At 35.0% G+C, this 23,334-nt stretch overlaps 1 protein-coding gene and 1 long non-coding RNA gene across 2 annotated transcripts; both read right to left on the bottom strand.

The window, feature by feature from the left end:
• Nucleotides 1–3,332: 3,332 nt before the first annotated feature.
• Nucleotides 3,333–8,319, bottom strand: LOC128292778 (uncharacterized). The gene is made up of 2 exons (XR_008282690.1): nucleotides 8,270–8,319; nucleotides 3,333–3,699 (listed from the first exon to the last, which is right to left on the bottom strand). It is a non-coding gene; the product is annotated as an uncharacterized LOC128292778 (long non-coding RNA).
• Nucleotides 8,320–20,673: 12,354 nt separating this feature from the next.
• LOC108451439 (uncharacterized) lies at nucleotides 20,674–23,139 on the bottom strand. Its single transcript, XM_053027516.1, has 4 exons — nucleotides 22,409–23,139; nucleotides 21,897–22,335; nucleotides 21,250–21,812; nucleotides 20,674–20,734 (listed from the first exon to the last, which is right to left on the bottom strand). Exons 1-4 carry the CDS (start codon nucleotides 23,137–23,139, stop codon nucleotides 20,674–20,676), a joined length of 1,794 nt encoding a protein of 597 aa, XP_052883476.1.
• Nucleotides 23,140–23,334: the final 195 nt, after the last annotated feature.

Raw genomic sequence — 23,334 nt, 5'->3', positions numbered from 1 at the left:
ATGATTTTAGTAAGGTCAATGATCGAAGAGTGCAATTCAAATAAATTTAAATATTTCTTTCTAGTTTATTTTTACTTATTAAATTATTTCTCTTTAATTCATTTTTATTTTTAAATTTATTATTTTTCATTATCTCGGCCCCCCTCTTGAAATTTCTTGGCTTTGCCCCTGGCTGGCCCCTATAGTCCACACGGCCTTGCACATGCCCCAGTGGCCCTCTTAATGTCGCACACAACCTGTCACACGGTCAAGTGGCTCAAAACAGTGAGTTACATGGTCTAGCACACATCAGGCGAACGCCTATGTGACTCAATTATCAAAATATCTCTCACATGGCCTAGACACGCACCTGTGTCCTTGGCCCGTATGACCCTAATTCACAAACAGTGAGTCGCACGACCTGGCACACGACCACATGGCCTCGACAGTTATGTTTTCTAGCATTCGATATTTGCAGAAAATTAGGTTTTTATTACACACCTGGTATAGTTTTGATGTAGGAGCAATGCATAAGAATCTCGGAAGCTAAAACGACCATTCAATAATCAATTAAACTACTTAATTGACAAAATTTGCACAATTTAGGGATGAATCAACGACAATTATGTCAAAATCCTTGACATAAAACCTCTAACGAAACTAATGTTTACCGATAAATCAACAACAATTACTCGAATTCGCGCGCTGCAGATCTTTACTTTCAACATCTACGCCTAAAAAAGAAAACAAACGAACACTTAAAATAGAATTCAAACAAATCAATCAGAAACCAACTTCTATATAGATGAACGAAGTTGAATGTTTAACAGAAATTCTACAACAAAACCCATAAAATTAACCTTTCAGTCAACGAAAAATGAAAGGCACACTTACCCAACCACACAACAGCGAAAATTTAATGACAACTTTAACGATTGAGAAAACCAAAAAGAAAAGAAAAGAAGAAGAGAAAAAGAATGAATAGAAGAGGGAAAGGAAAGAAAACAATTTAATTTAAAAAAACAATTAAATTAATTCTACAGATTAGCGAAAAGGAAAACATATCTTGACTCGCTCACGCAGAAACTCAAACATTAAACCAAAAAGTAACAAATACTTCACCATCAAACCAGCAAACTCATTTTTAACACAAATTAACGCAGAATTAAACTTAAGTCAACCATTTAAGGATATGGGTTAAGTCAAACAAAATAACAAAATTTCCAAATATGAAATTTGAACACCTGACCTCTAATATCCAAACAAAGCACTTCACTATAAATACAAAGAATTAATTATATTAGAATTTAACAAATAACTCTCTAATTTTTAGGTCCTTACAATTATTGAGACTTTGAGCCACGCTCAAAGTAGATCGTGGTTTGAGTATAGAGAAGAAGGTCGTTCAGTAGAAAGCTAAGATCGACCTAAACCACCTTGTACAAAGCATATGTATACTTTCAGTTAATGTTTCTTGCTATAAATTTCATAATGGTTCGATTTTAAAGAAAAATTTTAAGCTTCCACTGTGCCTAAAAGCATTGTTTTCTAAACTGATTTTTTCAACGTTCTTGCCTTTAAGACACCATCAAAAGTTTAAAGAGTTCAAGTAACAAGAAAGTTGCCTTACACCTGATTTTACACATTTATTTAATTTTAGTTCAAGAATAATTTAAACTTTATTTTGGATTATTGATTATTTGGCACAAGATCAATTAGAGAAACATTTTTGTATGTAATTGAATAATTATTAAAATACTTGACATTTAAACACAAATTATTAAAAATTAAATTAAAATATCAAAATATATCTTATTATCCATTAAATTAATCTTTTATCATTATTGAATAATTTTAATTTTATAATATCCGAGCAATGAAACCACTTAGTTCTCTTTTAAAACTTTATGATAAGGTACATATTATCGTACATACATCTTTTTCTTGAAACATGGTTTTATTAAAATTATGTTGATATCACTTCTCCGCTGCTAAATTGTAAATGTGTTTTGTTAAGAAAGTAATTTGGATTTTCAACTAAAATTTCAATAATAAACATCGTTATAGTGAAGATGTTAAACTTAATCGTTTTTCTTAAAACTCCTGAATTTTTCTGAAAAGAAACCAAAACTTCCTTTTAAAATAAATAAATGTTTAAATTTAATTGTTTTTAAAACTTTGATAATTTTGCCAAGACATTTCGGTGGCCGATCTAATCTCCCAAATTCGGGTCTAGCATCTAGGTCAGGTTGGATGGTTACATTCTATTTTACAGAATAAATTCTATTTCTTTTGGGAAAAACACATAATTCTAGTTATAGAGAGAAGCAATTTTCCTATTGAATTTTTTTAAAAAAGTTTCAATTCCATGCAATTAATTTGTGACTTCCTGGTTCAAGAATTAATATGTGCCACATTCGATACTTCTTGCAGTGTAGGGATGGATTGGTATTTTAAACCCCACATAGAATGTAGGGATGGACGAAAATAGTGTGTAGAGGTTGGTTGGATAGAACTCTGTTTACTGATTAATGTATATCTGATACTGTTACTGTGAAGGGCTTAGGCCCTAATGCATATTTGATACTGAAACTAAAATGGGCTAAGGCCCAAACTGCTACTGAAACTGAAATGGGCCTAGGCCCAGACTGTATTTGACTGTCTGTTGTGATTGATTGTATGTATGTTTTCTGTGGAGATTACACACTGAGTTTACGTAAATTCACCCCTTTCTGCTTCATCTGTACAGGTAATCCCTAGACTTAGACGGATTCGGTGCAGCGGAGGACTCTACGGTGACCACATGTTCATTGAACGGTTTTAATTTCATTTACGGTTTTTATTTCCTATTCTTATAGAGTATTTGATGTAATTTGGGACTTTTGGATTGTTTGCCTTGATTTTGGATTTTAACTGTTTTTATTTATGGACTTTTTGAACTGCAAAACTCGGTTGAACTGAAAAACAACGTTTTCCTAAATGTGAACGGTTTTCTTAAAATATCACGATTTTGAAAGCTTCCGCAACAAAATATATTTTTAACTGGACCAAATTAAAGAGGAAATAATTTTGAAATTCACCAGAGATAAATAGAAGCTAATAAACAAAAATGATATTTAACCTTGATAAATTTGATCACAAACCCTATTTCATGTGACATCGCCAGATTTGGCAATAACGTCTATGTCGGGTTTGGAGTGTTACACTATTCTGGGGATAGATAAGGGTTAGGGGTATTACACGAAATCCTTGATGCAAAATGTGACACCTTATACCCAACCCAGTTGTTGAATCCGAATATAAAATGTCACATTTTGTTGCCAAAGCAACTCACTTTTCCATTTTTATAAAAATTATTTTATAAAAATTTTGGCAGCATTTCTGCCTATTTTCTATAAAACCCCCTGCAAAATTTAGATTTTCACAAAATATTCACATTCAAATTATCTCTCAAACCAATTTCCAGCACTACGATTTCTCAAAACATATTAATAAACTAGATTTCTATGCTTTACTATTTTATGAAAACATTAGTTATAAAATACTAGCTAAGAAAACATAATGAAAATATTTAAATTCAGTTTACGACATAATATATATATTTATAAGCCTAGGTACATGCCATTTACATCAACTATAGAGTAAACTCTTCACCAACATTGTTTGAGCTAAACTTCGGTTCTTCAAATGCTGCTGGAACGATCAAACATATCTAACTACCTGCACACGGAAAAATAAACAAACCATATGCTGAGCAATTTTTATGCTCAGTGGTGCTAATATTATATAAATCATTACATAAGTATTGGACACAAATTAATTGATAGAAAGGAACTAAAACATGATTATAAATATCATTAATAACATCACAATAAAAGAAAATTCTAATATTAATAAACTTTAATATTTTGATATTGACAAATTAAATAAAGAAAATAAGCTTTTTAATTAAATTCAAAATCACGAAATTAATTTAATTTGCACAATATGAAAATTCAAATAAATTCAAGTTTTGTTTTTGTTTCTTTCAATTTAGACCTCGTATTAAATTTTACACTCATAACCAGATACACGAATCTGCCATCCCGAGTTGTTCGGCAACGATGGCTATCAGAGTAGTCCATGACCCTCTAGAAATTGGGACTACCCACAACTCTTTAAACACTAATTATTAACAATCAAAGGTAAATGGATTAAATAATCAATATAAAATAAAGTTAATTAAAAAGAATAAATAGGAAATTTTAACAGGATAATAAATGAGTTTTAAAAATAAATAAATAATATACAAAAGAAATAAATAAATAATAAATAAATCAACTATATACAAAACAATTTAAAAGGATTATACAAAAAAATTTAATAACAATATATGTGGATATAAAAGTGTGAAATAAATAATATAAAGAATCTTTAAGGTAAATAATAATAAAACATTTCAAAAATAAATAAATAAGGTATAACAATTTAAAATAAATAATCAAAACAATTTTAAATGAATAATATATAAAACAATTTCAAAATAAATACCGTAAATGGCCATTTGAAGTATATAATTCAAAATGATTTGAAAGAATTAACATATATAAGACATTAAAAGATGCAATAATATAAAGTAATTCAAGATAAATAATTTATACACCCTTTAAAATAACATATGAAAGCTTTAAATAGATTATGTGTAAAAGAATCTTAAAATGAATAATAAAAGGCAAGACAGTTCTAATATAAGTAACATACATAAACATAAAATAGTTTAAGTGAAATAATATGTAAAATGAAAAAATCCATACAGTTTAGAGAGTGAACAATAAAAATAAAATGAATAAATAAAATAAATAAAAATAAGCTGAAACAATTTTAAAAATAAAAATGAAGTTAAAAAGGTCAAGGGCTGCATTGCAAATTAGCATAAAATAATGGGCGAATCAAGAATGCCAAAAGTCGCCAGGACCGTAATGAAACACGCGTGAAAGAGTGGGGGGTTAACTGGGAAATTACCCCAGACCCCCTATGCGCAGCGTTTCAAGGGCCTGGCTCCTCAAATGGGCAGAGGACTAAAATAAAAAAATATGGGACTACATTGAATCACGCCACCAAAGCGGAGGGATCCAATGCACAAATAGACCACTAGGTCAAAATGCGCGGATCCTCCGCTGGGTATGGGTCGGGTCGTGCGTTCCTCCCTAAACGGAGCCGTTTTGAGGCGTGGGGGGTTGCCAAAACTCTGCCGTTTTATACGACTATTAAAGCCAAAATTTGATTTTTTTTTTCATTTCAGCCCTTTTAAAAAAAAAAACAGAGAGCCTTTTGCTCTCTCTCCCTCTCCTTTTGTCTGCGATGGTTGGGTTCATCGCATGACCGCCGCACCACCACCGTATTCGGTGGCCGGCGATGCACAAGAATGGGTCGTTTAGCCCTGTTTTGAAAGGGGTTCAAAGGTCTAGCCTTCTTAAGTTGAAAAGAAACGAAAGAAAAGTTCTTCAACCACTTTCGGTCCCGACGACGGAAGAGTGACCTCCGGCGATGTAACCACGGGCGATTCCGGTGAGACTCTCTTCTTCCTTCCTTTCTCTTATTTGTTTTATGCCCACTTTTATTTAATAGATTTGTAGTAAATAAAAAAATAAAAAATAAATAAAAGGAAACTAAAAACGAAATGAAAACCAAGAAAAAGAAAATCGGAGATCAACCTTGTTCAAACTTCTGTTTCAAACTTCTGTTCTACTTTTTTCAATTGATAGTCAGTGTAAAAAAATTACAAAGAGAATTCTTAGGATTTTAAAGCCGAATTACAACCTTCTAACTCCATTTCTTTTGTCGTTTTGCTATCATGCCTTGTATTAATTTCCCTCTGCAGGTGTCAGAGGCATGGAAGGCCGGTGGTTGGCTCGAGAGGAGGCGAGGCGGGGCGTGTTGTGGCCAAGGCTGAGGGGGAGTGGCGGCTGAAAACTTTGGTGGCTAGGTTTTTTGTTTGCTGAAAATGTTTAAGATAGTGGGCTAGGATTTGGGCTAGGGTTTTAATTGTTTGGGTCATACATATGTTGTAAATGGACTTAAAATTTGGACTTTTTATTTGGTTATTTGGGTTTTATTTTTTTTTATTTGTCTGGGCCAAAATTGGCTATTACAAATTTAATTAAAAAAAAGAATTAAACTAATTCTATAGAGTAGCAAAAAAAAAAAAACACATCTCCACTTCGCTCACACAAAGACTCGAAAACTAAACCAAAAAGTAACAAATACTTAACCATCAAACCAGCAAACTCATTTTTAACACAAACTAACGCAGAATTAAACTTAAGTCAATCGTTCAAGAATAAAGGTTAAGTCAAACAAAATAACAAAATTTCCAAATATGAGATTTGAACCCTTAACTTCTAATATCCAAACAGAGCACTTAACCATAAATACAAAGACTTAATTATATTAGAATTTAACAAAAAACACTCAATTTTTTGAGGAGTTACAATTTGTGACACATTGAACCCACGCTCAAAGTAGATTGTGGTTTGAGTATAGAGAAGAAGGTGGTTCTGTAGAAAGTTGAGATCGACCTAAACCACCTTGTACAAAGCATATGTATAATTTCTATTAATGTTTCTTGCTATAAATTTCATAATGGTTCGATTTTAAAGAAAAATTTTAAGCTTCCACTGTAGCACCCCAAACCCGGCCCAGAAGTTATGGCCGGATCCGGCATGCCACATCAAAAACGTTAAAAAAAATCCATTCTAAGTCCAGAAAATCGTACTTAATGTTCAAAAGATTAATTCATTAAGGGTTAAAGTAAATGGAAGTTGTGCACCAGGTAGGAAACCAGAAAAGAGGTGGTGAGTCTATCGGACTGCTTAAGTACCAAGCTCCCTTCGGATCCAATCCTAGACATGCATACCACCATTGCCACACCTTAACATCATGGATATTTCTAGGAAACCGATTTGATTAAGTCATTTTTAGGAAAAGTAATTAATTTTGGAAAATACTTTCATTGCGGAAGCTTTGCTTGTTGTCGTGTTATTTTGAAATCAACTGTTGTTTTTGAAAACTTGCCCTAAAGCTATCCAGTTTCAACAGTTAAAATAAGTAATACCTATCTTAGTAATACATATTAAAACCATCAAAAATAAATAAGCGGCCTTATTATATTTAAAAGCCCAAAACCTCAAATGTAATTAAAAGGATGTCCAGTTCACCGAAGAAAATCAAACTTTGAGCGGGTGGCCACTTCAATTCCCTCACAGCTCCAAGCCCACTATGGTTGGGGATTTCTTGCGTGGATGAAAATAAAAGGGGTGAGTTTGGGGAAACTCAGTGTGTAAGGAAAACCCATTCAAAGCCCAAGTCAACTCAAGCCTATTGGGCCTAAGCCTATTCAGTATCAGTGGTAATCTGGGCGAGCCCTTTCAGATTATAATAAACCGGGCCTTAGCCCTTATTCAGATAACAATATGGCCCATAGGCCCATTTCAAAATACATGCAACATCAATAAACATATGCAAGCCCATTTGGGTAACAGTGGTACTGGGCCAGAGCCCTTTTCAGATTATAATAAACTGGGCCTTAGCCCCTTATTCAGATAACAGTATGGCCCATAGGCCCATTTCAAAATACATGCAACATCAGTAAACATATGCAAGCCCATTTGGGGAGACTACTCAACCCACCAACCACTACACTCCACCCGTACCAGCCATACACTCCATGTGGGAATAGCTCAACCCACCCATTTAACACTCCACGATTCTTGTACTTTGTCGCTCGATTATCGAAGAATTGAGGCAAAGCCTCCAAGACGTGGACAAGCCACTTTCAGTACTTCCTCCGTCAATATCCCGGTCCATGCATCGATAATAACAACATGGCATGCAATAAATAACAACGATCAAACATGCATTTAGGTTAATTTAACCCTAGAGGTATTTGGTAATTTATCTCCTAGGGTAAAGCGTAAATTTTCCACTTTTAAAGGTATTTCAGTAATTTATCTATTTTAGGTTTTTCATGCATATTCCTACCTTTCACGTACTAATGTAATCATTACCGAGGGTTCTTACCGAATTGGGCCTGTTGGCCCATCATTCCAATTTTGGCCCATTAAGCCCAAAAATATCGAGGGCACAGAAATCATGCACTTTGCAGTCCAAACATTGCAACTTACCTAAAACATTAATCGATTTACCTCACGAGCATTCGCACACTCGCAAATCTACAAAATACCGGTTTTCGGCATTTCAGCTTTTCAACTTTTGCCGATCTAGACTAAGAAAGAGGGTGTTAGTTACACACCTGTTTGCGACGATATGCTGACGAGATCCACACACGAAATGCCTACAATTGGATTACTAACACGTTAATCTAACTATTCAAATACGAACTACGTATTAACCCCTTACAATATTCAGCCAACCACACCTACAGATCATAGTAAGCTTATAAGAAATCAATAAGCAACTCATTAACAAATTTTTGTCAATGTTTACCACATAATCATAATTTCACTGCAAGCTGTCTTCCTGAGCAACAGTCACTAAATCATTTATAACTGGAGCTACGAAACTCCAAATCAAGTGCCGTTAATTTTCCTGAAAATAGACTCATATATCTTTTATCCATAAAATTTTCAGAATTTTGGTATGGCCAATCAATACCAGATTTTTCTTAAAGTTTCCCATGTTTCACTGTTTGACTAATCTGACCACTCTTCATTACGAATCAAATTTCTCATTGTACAGAATTCAAAATATGTTCTTGTTTATTTCATTAGAAACTAGACTCAATAAGCTTTAATTACATAATTTATTCAGCTTCTAATTCATCTCCCACAATTTATGGTGATTTTTCAAAGTCACGTTACTGCTGCTGTCCCAAGCAGATTTATTACCAAATCACTCTTTCACACATACCTTGCATGCATGTTATTTAAACATGTATATCACCAATCAATCATCACATATCTATGATTTTACTTAAGTATAATCTCCATTTCATCATTTTAAAGCACAACATGTTAGCTGATTTTTCCTTTAACATCTAAGGCACATGCATGCTCATCTGTTTGGCTCAACTTCACCTATCTTCCATTTTTCATCAAAAGAACATGAAACAACAACCATTTCCTTCATTTTAATTCATGACTAAATGCTCACAACACAACTAAAAATCAAAATATACTTCAAGAGTTAAGGTAAAATCAAGAAGAACTCATGAACCTCAAAATAGAAGCAAGGTACCAAGAACTTACCTTCAATTTTCCTCCTCCTAATGACCGAATACTCAAGAGCTTTTCCTCTCCTTTCTCTTCTCTAACTTTCAGCTATGATGAACAAAGATGGACAAAACTTTGTTCTTTTCACCCTTTTTCTTTTAATAAAACTTCATATTTCATCCATTTAATTCTTTAATACAAAAGACATGATATTCTTATCATGAAACATTTACCTAACCCATTATCATAAAACATTTACCTAACCCATTATCATGGAACATTTACCTAACCTATTATCATGAAACATTTACCTAACCCATTATCATGGAACATTTACCTAACCTATTATCAATTTGTATCAATTTGTACCATAAATTATGGATATCAAGTGTACATTTTGTCTACAACAACATGATGGTTGGCCACTTCATGTAAAATGGGAGGTTTGTCATGCAAATCCTCCTATTTTGCACTCCTATTTATTTGGCCACTTCAATTTAGCCTATAGCATTTTCAAACATTTTCACATAGGTCCTATTTCATCATTTCACCCCCTTTTTCTTATGGAACAAAAATTAACTAAAATTGCCGGGTTCTATCTTAAGCTTGGGCTTTCTAGAGGCCCACTAACATAATTAAACCTATGTCAGCATTCACAGGATTCCCGAAAATTGGGGCGTTACATCCACTGTGCCTAAAAACATTGTTTTCTAAACTGATTTTTTCAACGGTCTTACCTTTAAGACACAATTAAAAGTTTAAAGAGTTCAAGTAATAAGAAAGTTGCCTTACACCTAATTTTACACATTTATTTAATTTTAGTTCAAGATAATTTAAACTATATTTTGGATTATTGATCATTTGGCACAAGATCAATTATGTTAAAATACTTGACACTTAAACACAAATTATTAAAAATTAAATTAAAATATCAAAATATTTATCTCATTATCCATTAAAGTAATCTTTTATCTTTATTGAATAATTTTAATTTTATAATATCCAAACAATGGAACCACTTAAGTCTCTTTTAAAACTTTATGATAAGGTACATATTATCGTACATACATCTTTTTCTTGAACTATGATTTTTATTAAAATTATGTTGATATCACTTTTCCGCTGCTAAATTGTAAATGTGTTTTGTTAAGAAAGTAATTTGGATTTTCAACTAAAATTTCAATAGAAAACATCATTATAGTGAAGATGTTAAACTTAATTGTTTTTCTTAAAACTCCTGAGTTTTTCAGAAAAGATACCAAAACTTCCTTCTAAAATAAATAAATATTTAAAATTAACTGTTTTTAAAACTTCGATAATTCTGCCAGGACATTTTGGTGGCTGATGTAATCTCCTAAATTCGGATCTAACGTCTAGGCCGAGTTGGGGAGGTTACAATCTATTTTACAGAATAATTTTTTTTTGGGAAAAACACATAATTTTAGTTATAAAGAGAATTAATTTTCCTACTAATTTTTTTTTAGAAAAGTTTCCATTCCATGCAATTAATTTGTGACACTTTGAGCTCACGTTCAAAGTACTTCGGGGTTCGAGAATGACAAAGAAAATCGTTAAGTATAAAGCCGGGATCAACCTAAACTGCCTTGTGCAAAATACACATATAATTTCGGTTAATGTTTATTACAATAAATATCACAATGGCTTGATTTTAATTAAAAAATTTAAACTTCCACTATGCCTGTAAAATTATTTTCTAAACTGATTTTTCCAACATTCTTACTTTTGAGAAAAATTTAAAATTTTAAAGAGTTCGAGTAAGAAAGCGGTCTTACACCTGATTTTACACATTTATTTAATTTTAGTTCAGGAATAATTTAAACTATATTTTGGATTATTAATCGTTTGGCACAAGATCAATTAGAGAAACATATTTGTATGTAATTGAATAATTATTAAAATACTTGACATTTAAAAATAAATTACTAAAAAATTAAATTAAAATATCAAAATATTATCTCATTATCCATCACAGTAATAGTTTATCGTTGTTGAATAATTTTAATCTTCTAATATCCAAGTAATGAAATTTCTTAGATCTCTTTTAAAACTTTATGATAAGGCACATATTATCGTACAGATACCTTTTTCTCCTTGTCGGTGAATTGTTAGAAGTAACAAAGAATATAAAACAAAGATTTGTAAGAGAAGAACCGAAACTGAGTAGGTGAAAGCACGAAGTGCTGGTGTTGAAGTGAAATATTGATAATCTCACTGATAATTTTCAAGGAAAGTGTAGATTGAACTTTACTAAATTGCTAGTTTGTGGTTGAATTTTCTTTATGTGGGTTTCAAAGTTGTAGCTTTCCTGTTTAGATTTCACCTTTAATGTTTTGATATCAGATTTGGATTTCCCTTTGATTTGTGGTTTCTATTTGATTATTAGTTAAATCAAGTTACTTGTTTTTAATGTAGTTTTTCATCTCAATTTTGCTCATCTCGTTTGAATTTTAGTAATTTTTGGATGATTTAAGGGATAAAACAAGGGATTCTCTCGAAAAATTAAATGGACAAAACAAGTAATTAAATATTTAAATGGGTGATATTTTTTTAAAAAAATATTACATTTTTAAAATTTTCATTTATTTTATTTTTAATTTGGAATAACTTTTTAAGATTTATATTTTTGTAATGTCACGCCACATCAGTAAGTAAAAGTGAGGTGTCACTCCATGTCAACAAAAAAAGTTGACCATTAGTTGACTAACGGTTTCCATCCAAACCAGGCTTATTTGACAAAAATCGAAACGATAAGGTTGACATTGTGAAAAGAAAAAGATAAGGAGAACACTGTGAGAGGTAGTAAATGTTAAGGGCAACTATTGTTATTATGCCTATTTTTTTGCATAACTAGGATTAGATTGTAACGCCCCAAAAATCTCATATATTTATTTCTGTGTGTTTGTGACACAACTATGTATTTTCTTTAGTAGTTTATGTTCTGGGTTTGTGTATGAGGTTTTGGTTTCAAGCTTTGTCTTGAGCTAAATTTTTGTTTTAATTGAATAAAGCCTTGCTTTTGTACAGTGGGCTTATAGTTAAAAGTTGGTAAAATATGTCAAAATGGGCCTGCTGGTCTGGTGATTAGGTGGATTGTTGGTTTGCTGGAGGTTTTGAGTTAGAATCCTTGTAAGGGAGTTTATTTTTGCCTAGTGTTGCAGTGAGAGTTTCTGTTAAACCAAAATTCTGTGGAAGTTATCTGTTGTGTGGGTAGTAGAGATAATTAAGGGATTGTGGGAATATCCCTTGATTTTTATTTTGCTAATTCTTTTTCTCTCTCTGCTGAAAATTCCCAACATCCCTGACGTTTCGTTTCTTTTTTTTTTCTCGTCCCTTCCTTTTCTTTCTTTCTTCGTTTTTCTGGTGTTGTTAAACTCTAGTTTTTCGGCTCTCCAACTGCGTGTGCTTTGGTAGTGGGAGTGAGGTTTTACTCGTTTTAAGGAGGGGTTTTTCTTTTTTTATCGTTATTGTGTCGTTGCCTTTCATTAGTTTAATTCTGGATTTTGGCAGCAACGTTTCGCAAAGGTCGGAGCTCCTCTTTGGTAGAACTTTAGTTGGAATCAATCGAGGTGTTTAGGGTAAGTGATAAACACCCTATTTGGACTATTGTCGTTTTCGAGATTTCAGTTTAATCGAGATTAGTCTTTGACACTGTTTTGCCCTTATTTATGATTTTAGATTTTACTTGGGTATTTTTTTTTGTAAATATGGCCTCTATGGGTTTTTATTTTGGTTTGGGACTTTTATTGGTTATGGTTTATAACTGCTAGTATTAGGAAAACTCGGGTTTTCAAGAGAATCAAACGTTTAAACAAAATACTCACAAATACGCAAATCGTTTTAAAAGCTTCCGCATTGAATAAACGTTTTGAAAAATTTCGACTGACTAAATAACACGATTTTAGAAATAATAAGTAAAAATTAAAAATTTCTAAACGGAAATTGTTTTAAGCAAAGTTACGTTTTTTTTTCAAACACGCTACCATTTGACATCGCTTGATCCGGCCATAACGTCTAGGCCGGGTTTGGGGTGTTACATAGATTGATTAAAATAATAAAAGAAAATTCCAAAATTGTCCAAAATATTTCATATTATTCTCGAAAAGTAAGATAACGTAAGGAAAATGTGATATTTACTTCTTACATTCACGAATATTGATATTGTTGTGAATGTGAGACGATGGCCTCAAAGGAATGCTTGAAATCTAGACATGGTAATTAATCACATTCTAGAGTCTTACATCACCACCAAGATTGTAAGATTTTGAAAACCAAATACCCCTTTAAAGTTATAGGTTTTATTTTCTTCATCATAATGCAAAAAGTTGTATTGAATTTGAAAATTCTAAGCTTATTAACAATTGTGAAATTAGTGAAAGCTTTAGAAACCCCGTATACTAAAAGTGCAAAAAGGTTAGAATGCGAACTACTTTCAAGATTGTTGTTCCTATAGTTTTTGAACAATTTAAAAAATTTGACGAATAATAAATGATTAACCAAACTCATCTTATGATGAAAAATGACTGATGAACCCGCATTAAATAAAGCAAAAATTAACATGAAATAATATTTTTACAATATAGTTTTGAAGTGGTTTCAAGGAGGTAAGATTTTGATATTTTAATCTAAGCATCTTATAATTTAAGAATGTAAATCAATATTTTAAAATAACTTTATATATTTAAACGCATTTAATTAAATAAAAATTTCAAAATAAATACCGTCAATGGCCATTTGAAGTATATAATACAAAATGATTTGAAAGAATTAACATATATAAGACATTAAAAGATGCAATAATATAAAGTAATTCAAGATAAATAATTTATACACCCTTTAAAATAACATATGAAAGCTTTAAATAGATTATGTGTAAAAGAATCTTAAAATGAATAATAAAAGGCAAGACAGTTCTAATATAAGTAACATACAAAAACATAAAATAGTTTAAGTGAAATAATATGTCAAATGAAAAATCCATACAATTTAGAGAGTGAACAATAAAAATAAAATGAATAAATAAAATAAATAAAAATAAGTGAAACAATTTTAAAAATAAAATGAAGTTAAAAAGGTCAAGGGCTGCATTACAAATCAGCATAAAATAATGGGGCGTAACCGCAAATGCCAAAAGCTACCAGGGACCAAAATGAAACACGCGCGAAAGAGTGGGGGGTTAACTGGGAAATTACCCCAGACCCACTATGCGCAGCGTTTCAAGGGCCTGGCTCCTCAAATGGGCGGAGGACTAAAATAAAAAAAAAGGCAAAATCCTGGGGAAAAAATAAAAAAAATATATGGGACTACATTGAATCGCGCCACCAAAATGGAGGGATCCAATGCTCAAATAGACCATTAGGTCAAAATGCGCGGATCCTCCGCTGGGCACGGTCGGGTCGCGCGTTCCCCACCTAAACGGCGCTATTTTGAGGCGTGGGGGGTTGCCAAAACTCTGCCGTTTTATACAGCTATTAAAGCCAAAATTTGATTTTTTTTCTTCATTTCAGCCCTTTTTTAAAAAAAAAACAGAGAGCCTTTTGTTCTCTCTCCCTCTCCCTTTGTCTGCGATGGTTGGGTTCACCGTCTGACCGTCGCACCACCACTGTATTCGGTGGCCGAAGATGCACAAGAATGGGTCGTTTAGCCCTGTTTCGAAAGGGGTTCGAAGGTCTAGCCTTCTTGAGCTGAAAAGAAACAAAAGAAGAGTTCTTTAACCATTTTTCGATCCCGATGACGGAGGAGAGACCTCCGGCGACGTAACCACGGGCGATTCTGGTGAGACTCTCTTCTTCCTTTCTTTCTCTTATTTGTTTTATGCTCACTTTTATTTAATAGATTTGTAGGAAATAAAAAAAATAAAAAAAATAAAAGGAAACTAAAAACGAAATGAAAACCAAGAAAAAGAAAATCGGAGATCAACCTTGTTCAAACTTCTGTTTCAAACTTCTGTTCTATTTTTTTCAATTGATAGTCTGTGTAAAAAAATTACAAAGAGAATTCTTAGGATTTTAAAGCCGAATTACTACCTTCTAACTCCATTTTTTTTTGTCGTTTTGCTATCATGCCTTATATTAATTTCCCTCTGCAGGTGTCAAAGGCGTGGAAGGGCGGTGGTTGGCTCGCGAGGAGGCGAGATGGCGCGGGTGGTGGCCAAGGCTGAGGGGGAGTGGCGGCTAAAAACTTTGGTGGCTAGGTTTTTTGTTTGCTAAAAATGTTTAAGATAGTGGGCTAGGATTTGGGCTAGGGTTTTAATTGTTTGGGTCATACATATGTTGTAAATGAACTTAAAATTTGGACTTTTTATTTGGTTATTTGGGTTTTATTTTTTGTTTATTTGCCTGGGCCAAAATTGGCTATTACAACTGCCCCTCTTTGCTCATTGTCGTGTAACAAAAATGGAGCAAAGTCCTTTAAAAGAGCCAATTTTGCCTAGTCTTGTCGAATCTTGGCTTCTTGGTGTTTCTTTTCTTCTAGTAGCCTCGTTCTATCCCACTGCATCTTCAGGGGTATAGGAAATAGTGCTACGATTTGTTCCAATGCAATTTCAGGGAGAAGAGATTTGTAGCTTCGATCCACTCCGTTGGAACTTCAAAGAGATAAGACCTGGTAATTTCAACCTGCTCCACTGCACCTTCAGGGAGATGAAGTTTGCGACTTCAATCTGTTCCACTTCAACTTCAAGGAGATAAGATTCGCTATGGTAACTTGATCCGACTACTGCAATTTCATAGGTATAGGATTTATAGCCTTAATCTGCTCTACTGTAAGAGAGATAAGACTTGGTAATTTCAAAATGCTCCACTGCATCTTCAGGGAGATAAGGTTAATGGCTTTAATCTGCTCTACTGCAACTTCAGAGAGATAAGATTTTTCATGGTAGATTTGATCTGACCCACTGCAACTTCAAAGGTATAGGACTTGTAACTCGTAGCTTTAACCTGTTCCACTGCAACTTCAGGCAAATAAGATTTGCTATCTTCAGTCTACCCCACTGCAATTTCAGGGAGATAAGACTTGTAACTTTAACTTGCCCCACTGCAACTTCAGGGGGATAAAGTTTGCTATCTTCGATCTATTCCACTGCAACTTCAGGGAGATAAGATCTGTAACTTCAATCTACTCCTCTGTAACTTCAAGGAGATGAGATTCGCGACTTTAATCTGCTCCACTGCAACTTCAGGGAGGCAAGATTTGCCGTGGTGATTTCAATCCGTCCCACTGCATCTTTAAGGGTGTAGAATTTTGATTTCTTTAGTCTGTTATACCATTCTTTGGAGAACATGACCTGTTGAATCTATTTCATGGGCCTATTTATACCGAATGATTAGGATGTCATAATCAGAATGAATCAGATGCTCATAGATAGATATGTATGAATGATGTTTGCATGAATGCAAAAAAAATGTCATTTTATTTTTTTTAATACTTAATTTGATATTACTCGTTTTTCATCGAGGTTTTATCATCGACGTATTACTCTGCCTTTTTCTTCAACTGGTATATCTGGCAGAAAACCTGAAGAATAATCACAATCTGGGCTATTCTTTCCCTAACATTTCCAACCTTTGAATGTAGGGTGATTCAAACTAATTAGCCCCGTTTCAGGTCCTTGTATCATTTAGAAGCATTTCAGAGTAACGTGCAGAACTCTTTTTTTAAATATCATTAGTCCATTAATCATCATTTCAATGAAAAGCACTTGAAAAGGATTATCGCAATAGACAGGATGGAATTTTATTGAGAGCAATGCTCGAAATGAATCAAGTAATCAAAATAGTAAATTTTCGTAAGATACAAAATAAATAAAATGAGAGTAGGTGCCCCAGATATCGCAGCATAAGCTTCTCTGCATAAAACTTCTTGAGGACTCTTTGAAGTTGGTATGTGTTTGGAAGACCAAGAGTACATTGTTGATGCCTCAAAATGTAGCATCCTTCCTTCTTGTTAATTCAGAGAAGACAATACTACTGCATGCCCTATCTTCGATTTGAATTGCCCATTCCTGGGTTTTCAATTCAAAACCCCTTTGGTCTCAAAGCGCCCTTTTACAGGTTTTCGCCTTGGCCTCTCCCTTTTTTTTGTTTTTTTTTTAGGAAAAGTATCTCTTGACTGAATCTAAATTCACGGGATTAGGCAGGCTTTTACCATCCATCTTGGTCAAAATCAGAGCTCCTCCAGAGAAAGCCTTTTTCACTACATAAAGTCATTCCCAGTTTGGCATCCATTTTCCTCTAAAGGATCTTTTTCAAAACAAGGTCTCCTTCATGGAATTCTCTAGGGCGAACCTTCTTATTATAAGCCCGCATCATTCTCTTTTGATACATTTGACCATGACGGATAGCCTTTAGTCTCTTTTCTTTAATTAACTTCAACTAATCATACCGAGACTGGATCCATTCAGCTTCATCTAACTTTAGTTCTGACAACACGCGTAGAGAGGGAATCTCGACCTCAATAGGCAGAACTGCCTTCATTCTATAAACTAAAGAGAAAGGCGTTGCCCTAGTAGAGGTTCTGACTGACGTCCGATAGGCATAGAGGGCAAATGGTAATTTCTCGTGCCAATCTTTGTAAGTCTCGGTCATTTTCCTCACAATTTTCTTTATATTCTTATTGGCCGCTTCTACTGCACCATTCATCTTTGGGCGATATGGTGACGAGTTATGGTGTTTGATCTTGAATTGGCTACAGACATCCACTATCGTGCTATTGTTCAAGTTCAGTACATTGTCCGATATGATCCTCTCAGGCATCTCATGTCGACATATGATTTCTTTCTTCAAGAACTTGCTGACTGTCGACTTTGTGACGTTGGCGTAAGAAGTAGCCTCTACCTACTTGGTGAAGTAATCTATAACCACAAAGATGAATCGATGTCCATTAGATGCTTTCGGCGAGATCGGTCCTATGACATCCATGCCCCACATGGAGAAAGGCCATGGTGAGGTCATGACATGAAGTGGTGAAGGAGGTACATGAATTTTATCTCCATAAATTTGACATTTATGGCACTTTTTGGCATAATTGATGCAATCCCCTTCCATGGTGGACCAATAATATCCGAATCTCATGATTTGTCTGGCCATTGTGAAACTATTAGCGTGTGTTCCGCAAACACCCTTATGGACCTCTTCCAAGATTTACTTAGCCTCGACGGTGTCCACACATCTTAGGAGCACTTGATCCTTCTTTCTTTTATACAGGATCTCTCCATCCAAACATAGTCACTGGTCAACCTTCTCAATGTCCTCTTATCATTTTCAGTTGCTTGGTCTGGCTATTCACGATTCCTTACGTATCGCAAAATATCTTGATACCAAGGGTGATCATCTTTTTCTTCTTCTTCGTTGATGTTGTAGCAATGAGCCGGAGCCTCATAAATACTCATTTGGATAGGTTTCACATCCTCTTGCTTGTTCACTTTGATCATAAAAGCTAAGGTTGCCAAGGCATCAGCCATCTGGTTTTCATCTCGTGGGAGGTAGCAAAAAGTGATATCGTCAAACTCCTCAATTAACTCAAGAACCAGTCTTCGATAATTGATCAACCTGGGGTCTCTTGTCTCCCATTCACCTTTAAGTTGATAGATTACTAGGGCAGAATCCCCATATACCTCTAACACTTTAATCTTGCGTTCTATGGCTGCACGAATTCCTATGATACATGTTTCATATTTGGCCATATTGTTTGTGTAATCAAAATCCAATTTACTGGTGAAAGGATAATGATCTTCGTTTAGGGATACCAAGACTGCCCCAATTCCGTTCCCCAGAGCATTTGAAGCTCTGTTAAAATTTAGCTTCCAAGGATGGCCTTCTTGAGAGTCTTCTTCCATGATTGCAACATACATTAGATCCTCGTTTGGGAAATCAAAGCTCAACAGCTCATAATCTTCTAGAGCTCTACTGGCTAGAAAATCTACTATTGCACTCCCCTTTATAGCCTTTTGGTTTACATAGACTATGTCAAACTCAGAAAGCAAAATTAGCCAACAAGCCATTCTTCCGTTCAAAGCATTTGACTCCATCATGTACGTTAAAGGGTCTAGTTTTGAGATTAGCCAAGTTGTGTGATACAACATATATTGTCTTAGTCTTCGAGTTGTCCAAATCAAAGCACAACAAAACTTCTCGATCAATGAATATCTTGTCTCACATTCAGTGAATTTCTTGCTGAGATAGTATATCGCCTTCTCTTTTCTTCCTGACTCGTCATGTTGGCCTAATACGCACCCCATGGAGTTTTCAAACACTGCCAAGTACAGTATCAGTGGTTTATTCGGGCAATGTGGCATCAGTACTGGGGCATTGGACAAATAATGCTTGGCCTTATCAAAAGTTTTCTGGCACTCCTCATCCCATACGCCTGGATTGTGTTTCCTAAGGAGACAGAATATCGGGTTACATTTCTCCGTTAGTTGTGAAATAAAATAGGCGATGTAATTTAGTCTTCCTAAAAAACCCCAAACTTCTTTTTGAGTGCGTGGTGGGGGTAATTCTTGTATGGCCTTGACTTTATCTGGGTCAATATCAATCCCCTTTTCACTGACTACGAATCCCGGCAACTTTCCTGACCTGGCCCGAAAGGTACACTTTGCGGGATTGAGTTTTAGTTGGAACTTCCTTAATCTTAAGAATAGTTTCCTCAGGACTTGCACATGCTCATTCTCTGTTCTGGATTTTGCAATCATGTCGTCGACGTAAACTTTGATCTCTTTGTGCATCATATCATGGAACAAAGTTAACATGGCTCTTTGATACGATGCTCCTGCATTTTTTAACCCGAATGACATCACTTTATAACAAAACGTTCCCCAGATAGTCACGAATGTGGTTTTTTCCATGTCTTCAGGATGTATTCTTTTCTGGTTGTATCCCGAGAAGCCGTCCGTGAAGGAGAAAAGTGAGTAACCTACCGTGTTATCCACTAATGTATCAATGTGAGGCAACGGAAAGTTATCTTTTGGGCTGGCTTTGTTCAAATCCCAATAGTCCACACACATTCGTACTGTATTATCCTTCTTGGGAATAGGGACTATATTAGCCACCTATTCTGAGTATTTAACCACTTGTAAGAAACCAGCATCGAATTGTTTCTTGACCTCCTCCTTTATCTTCAACAAAACATCGGGCCTCATCCTTCAGAGTTTCTATTAAACTAGCTTGCATTCTTTCCTTATTGGGAGTCGGTGTACCACGATATCAGTACTTAACCCAGGCATGTCTTGATATGACCATGCGAAGACATCCTTGAATTCCTGTAATAGCTCAATGAGGTCTCGTTTTGTGTTTGTAGTGATACTAGCTCTAATCTTCACCTCTTTTCCTTCTCCTAAGCTAACAATTTCCACCGACTCTTTGTGAGGTAGGATTTGTTTCTCCTATTGTTCTACCATCCTTAACAAATTAGGAGATAAGTTACAATTTCGGTCATCTTCAAAATCCTCAATATCTTTCATATACAAATCTTATTCGAAAGGAGTCTCTGAGTCAGTAGCAGCATTGCTCATATCATTGATATTTGAAGACCTGTTATAAGGATGAAGAAAGAAATCCAAAGAACAAAAGAAGCTAAGAATATTTAATTTTTGTGGTATGATTATAAATGAAGTAGAAAGAATAAAAGAATATTTCCTCAAGAAGATACGCAAAAATGCATTTTTTTATTAAAATAACAATATTTGGACATATGCCTATTTCATAAAAGGATTCTTATTGCCCCTAGGCTTAGAGCAATAAGCTTGTTTTAAACATTACTTTGAGTTAATTTTAAAAGTTACAGGGATCTCCTCCGCGGTCCAATTGTTCAAAACACTTCCAGGGATGTAAGGAGGAATTCCAGATAAATTTCCTTCTTCGGTTCTTTCTTCAGATATGGCGATAATGCTCCAACTTCCCAATATTTCTTCAGCCATTTTTTTCCCGTCATCTTCTGTTCGGGGTACATAGTTCCTCCCGACACAAATGTTCTGGATAAATTAGGAAAGGTCATTGGTTCCCATTTGACCTCTTCATCGCGCAGATGCACCTTTCTTCTCTCTTACTTTTTTTCCAGCTCCTTCTTCTTTTGCTTTGCATCTAGCTTAAATCCTAAGTCAAAGCAGTCTCGTTTTTCCTTTAGCATCGGTACTTCAATCCTTCCTTGGAGGCACCTTCCAAGTCCTCTCCCTAGCAAGGCTCCTTTTTCGACTGTTAATTGCAGGCCCATCTTCGTAGTTTTGGATATTTTGGGTATTGGGATCTTGTTCCCTTCGACAATAAATGTAGCATTGACGAATTCTAGCGATCGAAAGGAACATTCTATCGCTTTATCGTCCGTACCTATGTACGGTGTGTCGCTGGTAACGGATGCAATGATGTTTTCTTCCACATTTATCGTTACCAGTCTACCCTCAATTACCAATTTTAATTTTTGGTGTAGTGATGACGGCACTGCTCCAGCAGAGTGAATCCACGGCCTCCCCAATAGGCAGTTGTACGATGGCTTGATGTCTATTACCAAGAAGTCCACATCATATGTGTTTGGGCCAATCAAGAGAAGTATCTCGATCCTTCCCATCACTTTTCTTTCAGTGCCGTCGAATGCTCTCACTATGTTTTGACATGTCTTCATGTGAGAGCCATCCACTGGCAACCTATTTAACTTGGATAAAGGCAAGACATTCAAAGCTGATCCATTATCAATCAGTACCCTTGGCAACGTGTATCCCTTGCAGCGAGTGGTGATGTGCAGGGCCTTTATAGATCCCATACCTCCCAGTGGTATTTCATCATTATTAAAGAAAATAAAATTATCAGCGCCGATGTTATTGACCAGACGATCGAGCTTGTTGACAGAGATATCATCTGCAACATATTTTTCATTTATAACTTTCATCAATGCACTGCAGTGAGTCTCTGAGCTCAAGAGCAAGGCTAGTACCGATATGCTAGCTGGCTGTTTGTGCAATTGTTCCACAACGCTGTACTCGCTGTGCTTCGGGAATTTTAAGAATTCCTTAGTCTCTTTTTCAGTTATAGGCTCTTTGACAGGTGATTCAGGTATGGTTATCTTCTCCTTTCTTTGTTCAATAACCACAGATTTACCTTTAACTGGTTTTACCTTTGTGTTTGGGGTATAACGCCTTCCACTACACGTATAGAAACCCTCGTCTTGATCTTCCTTTGAAGCGCTAGCGAGTTCTCCTCTCTCGGGATCATTACGTTGCAGTCATAATTCCAAGGAACCCTTTCTTATCCTTGTAAGGAAAGGATACAAGTTTCTGGATTATGACTCTCGGTGCCATTTGTATTCCTGCTTCATTTTTCCTTGGTCGCGAGATGATCACTACAGGGTGATTAACTTTTTGAACCCTTTCTGTTGATCCTTTCTCTGAGGTGCAAACCTCTACTTCTTCTGATCCTTGGACTTCTTCGTAAAATTCTATTTCTTTATTATCCATCAGACCTTGCACTATGGATCTGAACTCAGTGCACTCTTGGATATTATGACCCTCCTCGGTATGGAACTCGTAGTATTTTCTTGCCCTTTTGGGCTTCTCATCTGAATCTTTCTTGATTAAACCTCTATTGACCACTTGTTTCCAAACCCAACTCAGTGGGGTTTTTACCTCTGATATCTCCATCTTGGTTCTCTTCCCTTCATTTTCATCTATCCCGTTTACCACTTTGTCCGAATGACTGGGCAGCGGATTCCCTGCCACATTAGGTCCTGTGGGATCATCGAACTTTACAATGCCCATCTTTATGAACCTTTCAACTATTTTTTTGAAAGCAGTGCAGTTCTCAATCGTGTGTCCCGGGATTCCTGTATGGTATTCGCATTGAGCGTTTACGTCATACCACTTAGGGAATGGAGGTTGCATGGGTTTTAGGTAAAATAGGGACACCACATGCGCATTGAATAGATTCTCATAAAGCTCTCTATACGTCATCGGATCAGCGTAAATTAGACTCTTTCCGTGTTAGGCCTCGGGTTAGAATCTTGTCTTGTGGAGCCCTGATGGCTAGTAGTCACTGCCTTCGGCTGGCTCACTGTGACTGGCTTGGAATAACCCTTATTGTAGACGCTCGCATTGTTCACCTCATTTTCTTTCCTTCTCGGAGCTGATCTCTTGGTACTCTCTCCC

Source organism: Gossypium arboreum, chromosome 5, assembly GCF_025698485.1.
Source record: "Gossypium arboreum isolate Shixiya-1 chromosome 5, ASM2569848v2, whole genome shotgun sequence".
In the NCBI taxonomy this organism is placed as follows: Eukaryota; Viridiplantae; Streptophyta; class Magnoliopsida; order Malvales; family Malvaceae; genus Gossypium; species Gossypium arboreum.
This window is presented reverse-complemented; position numbering and strand designations above follow the sequence as displayed.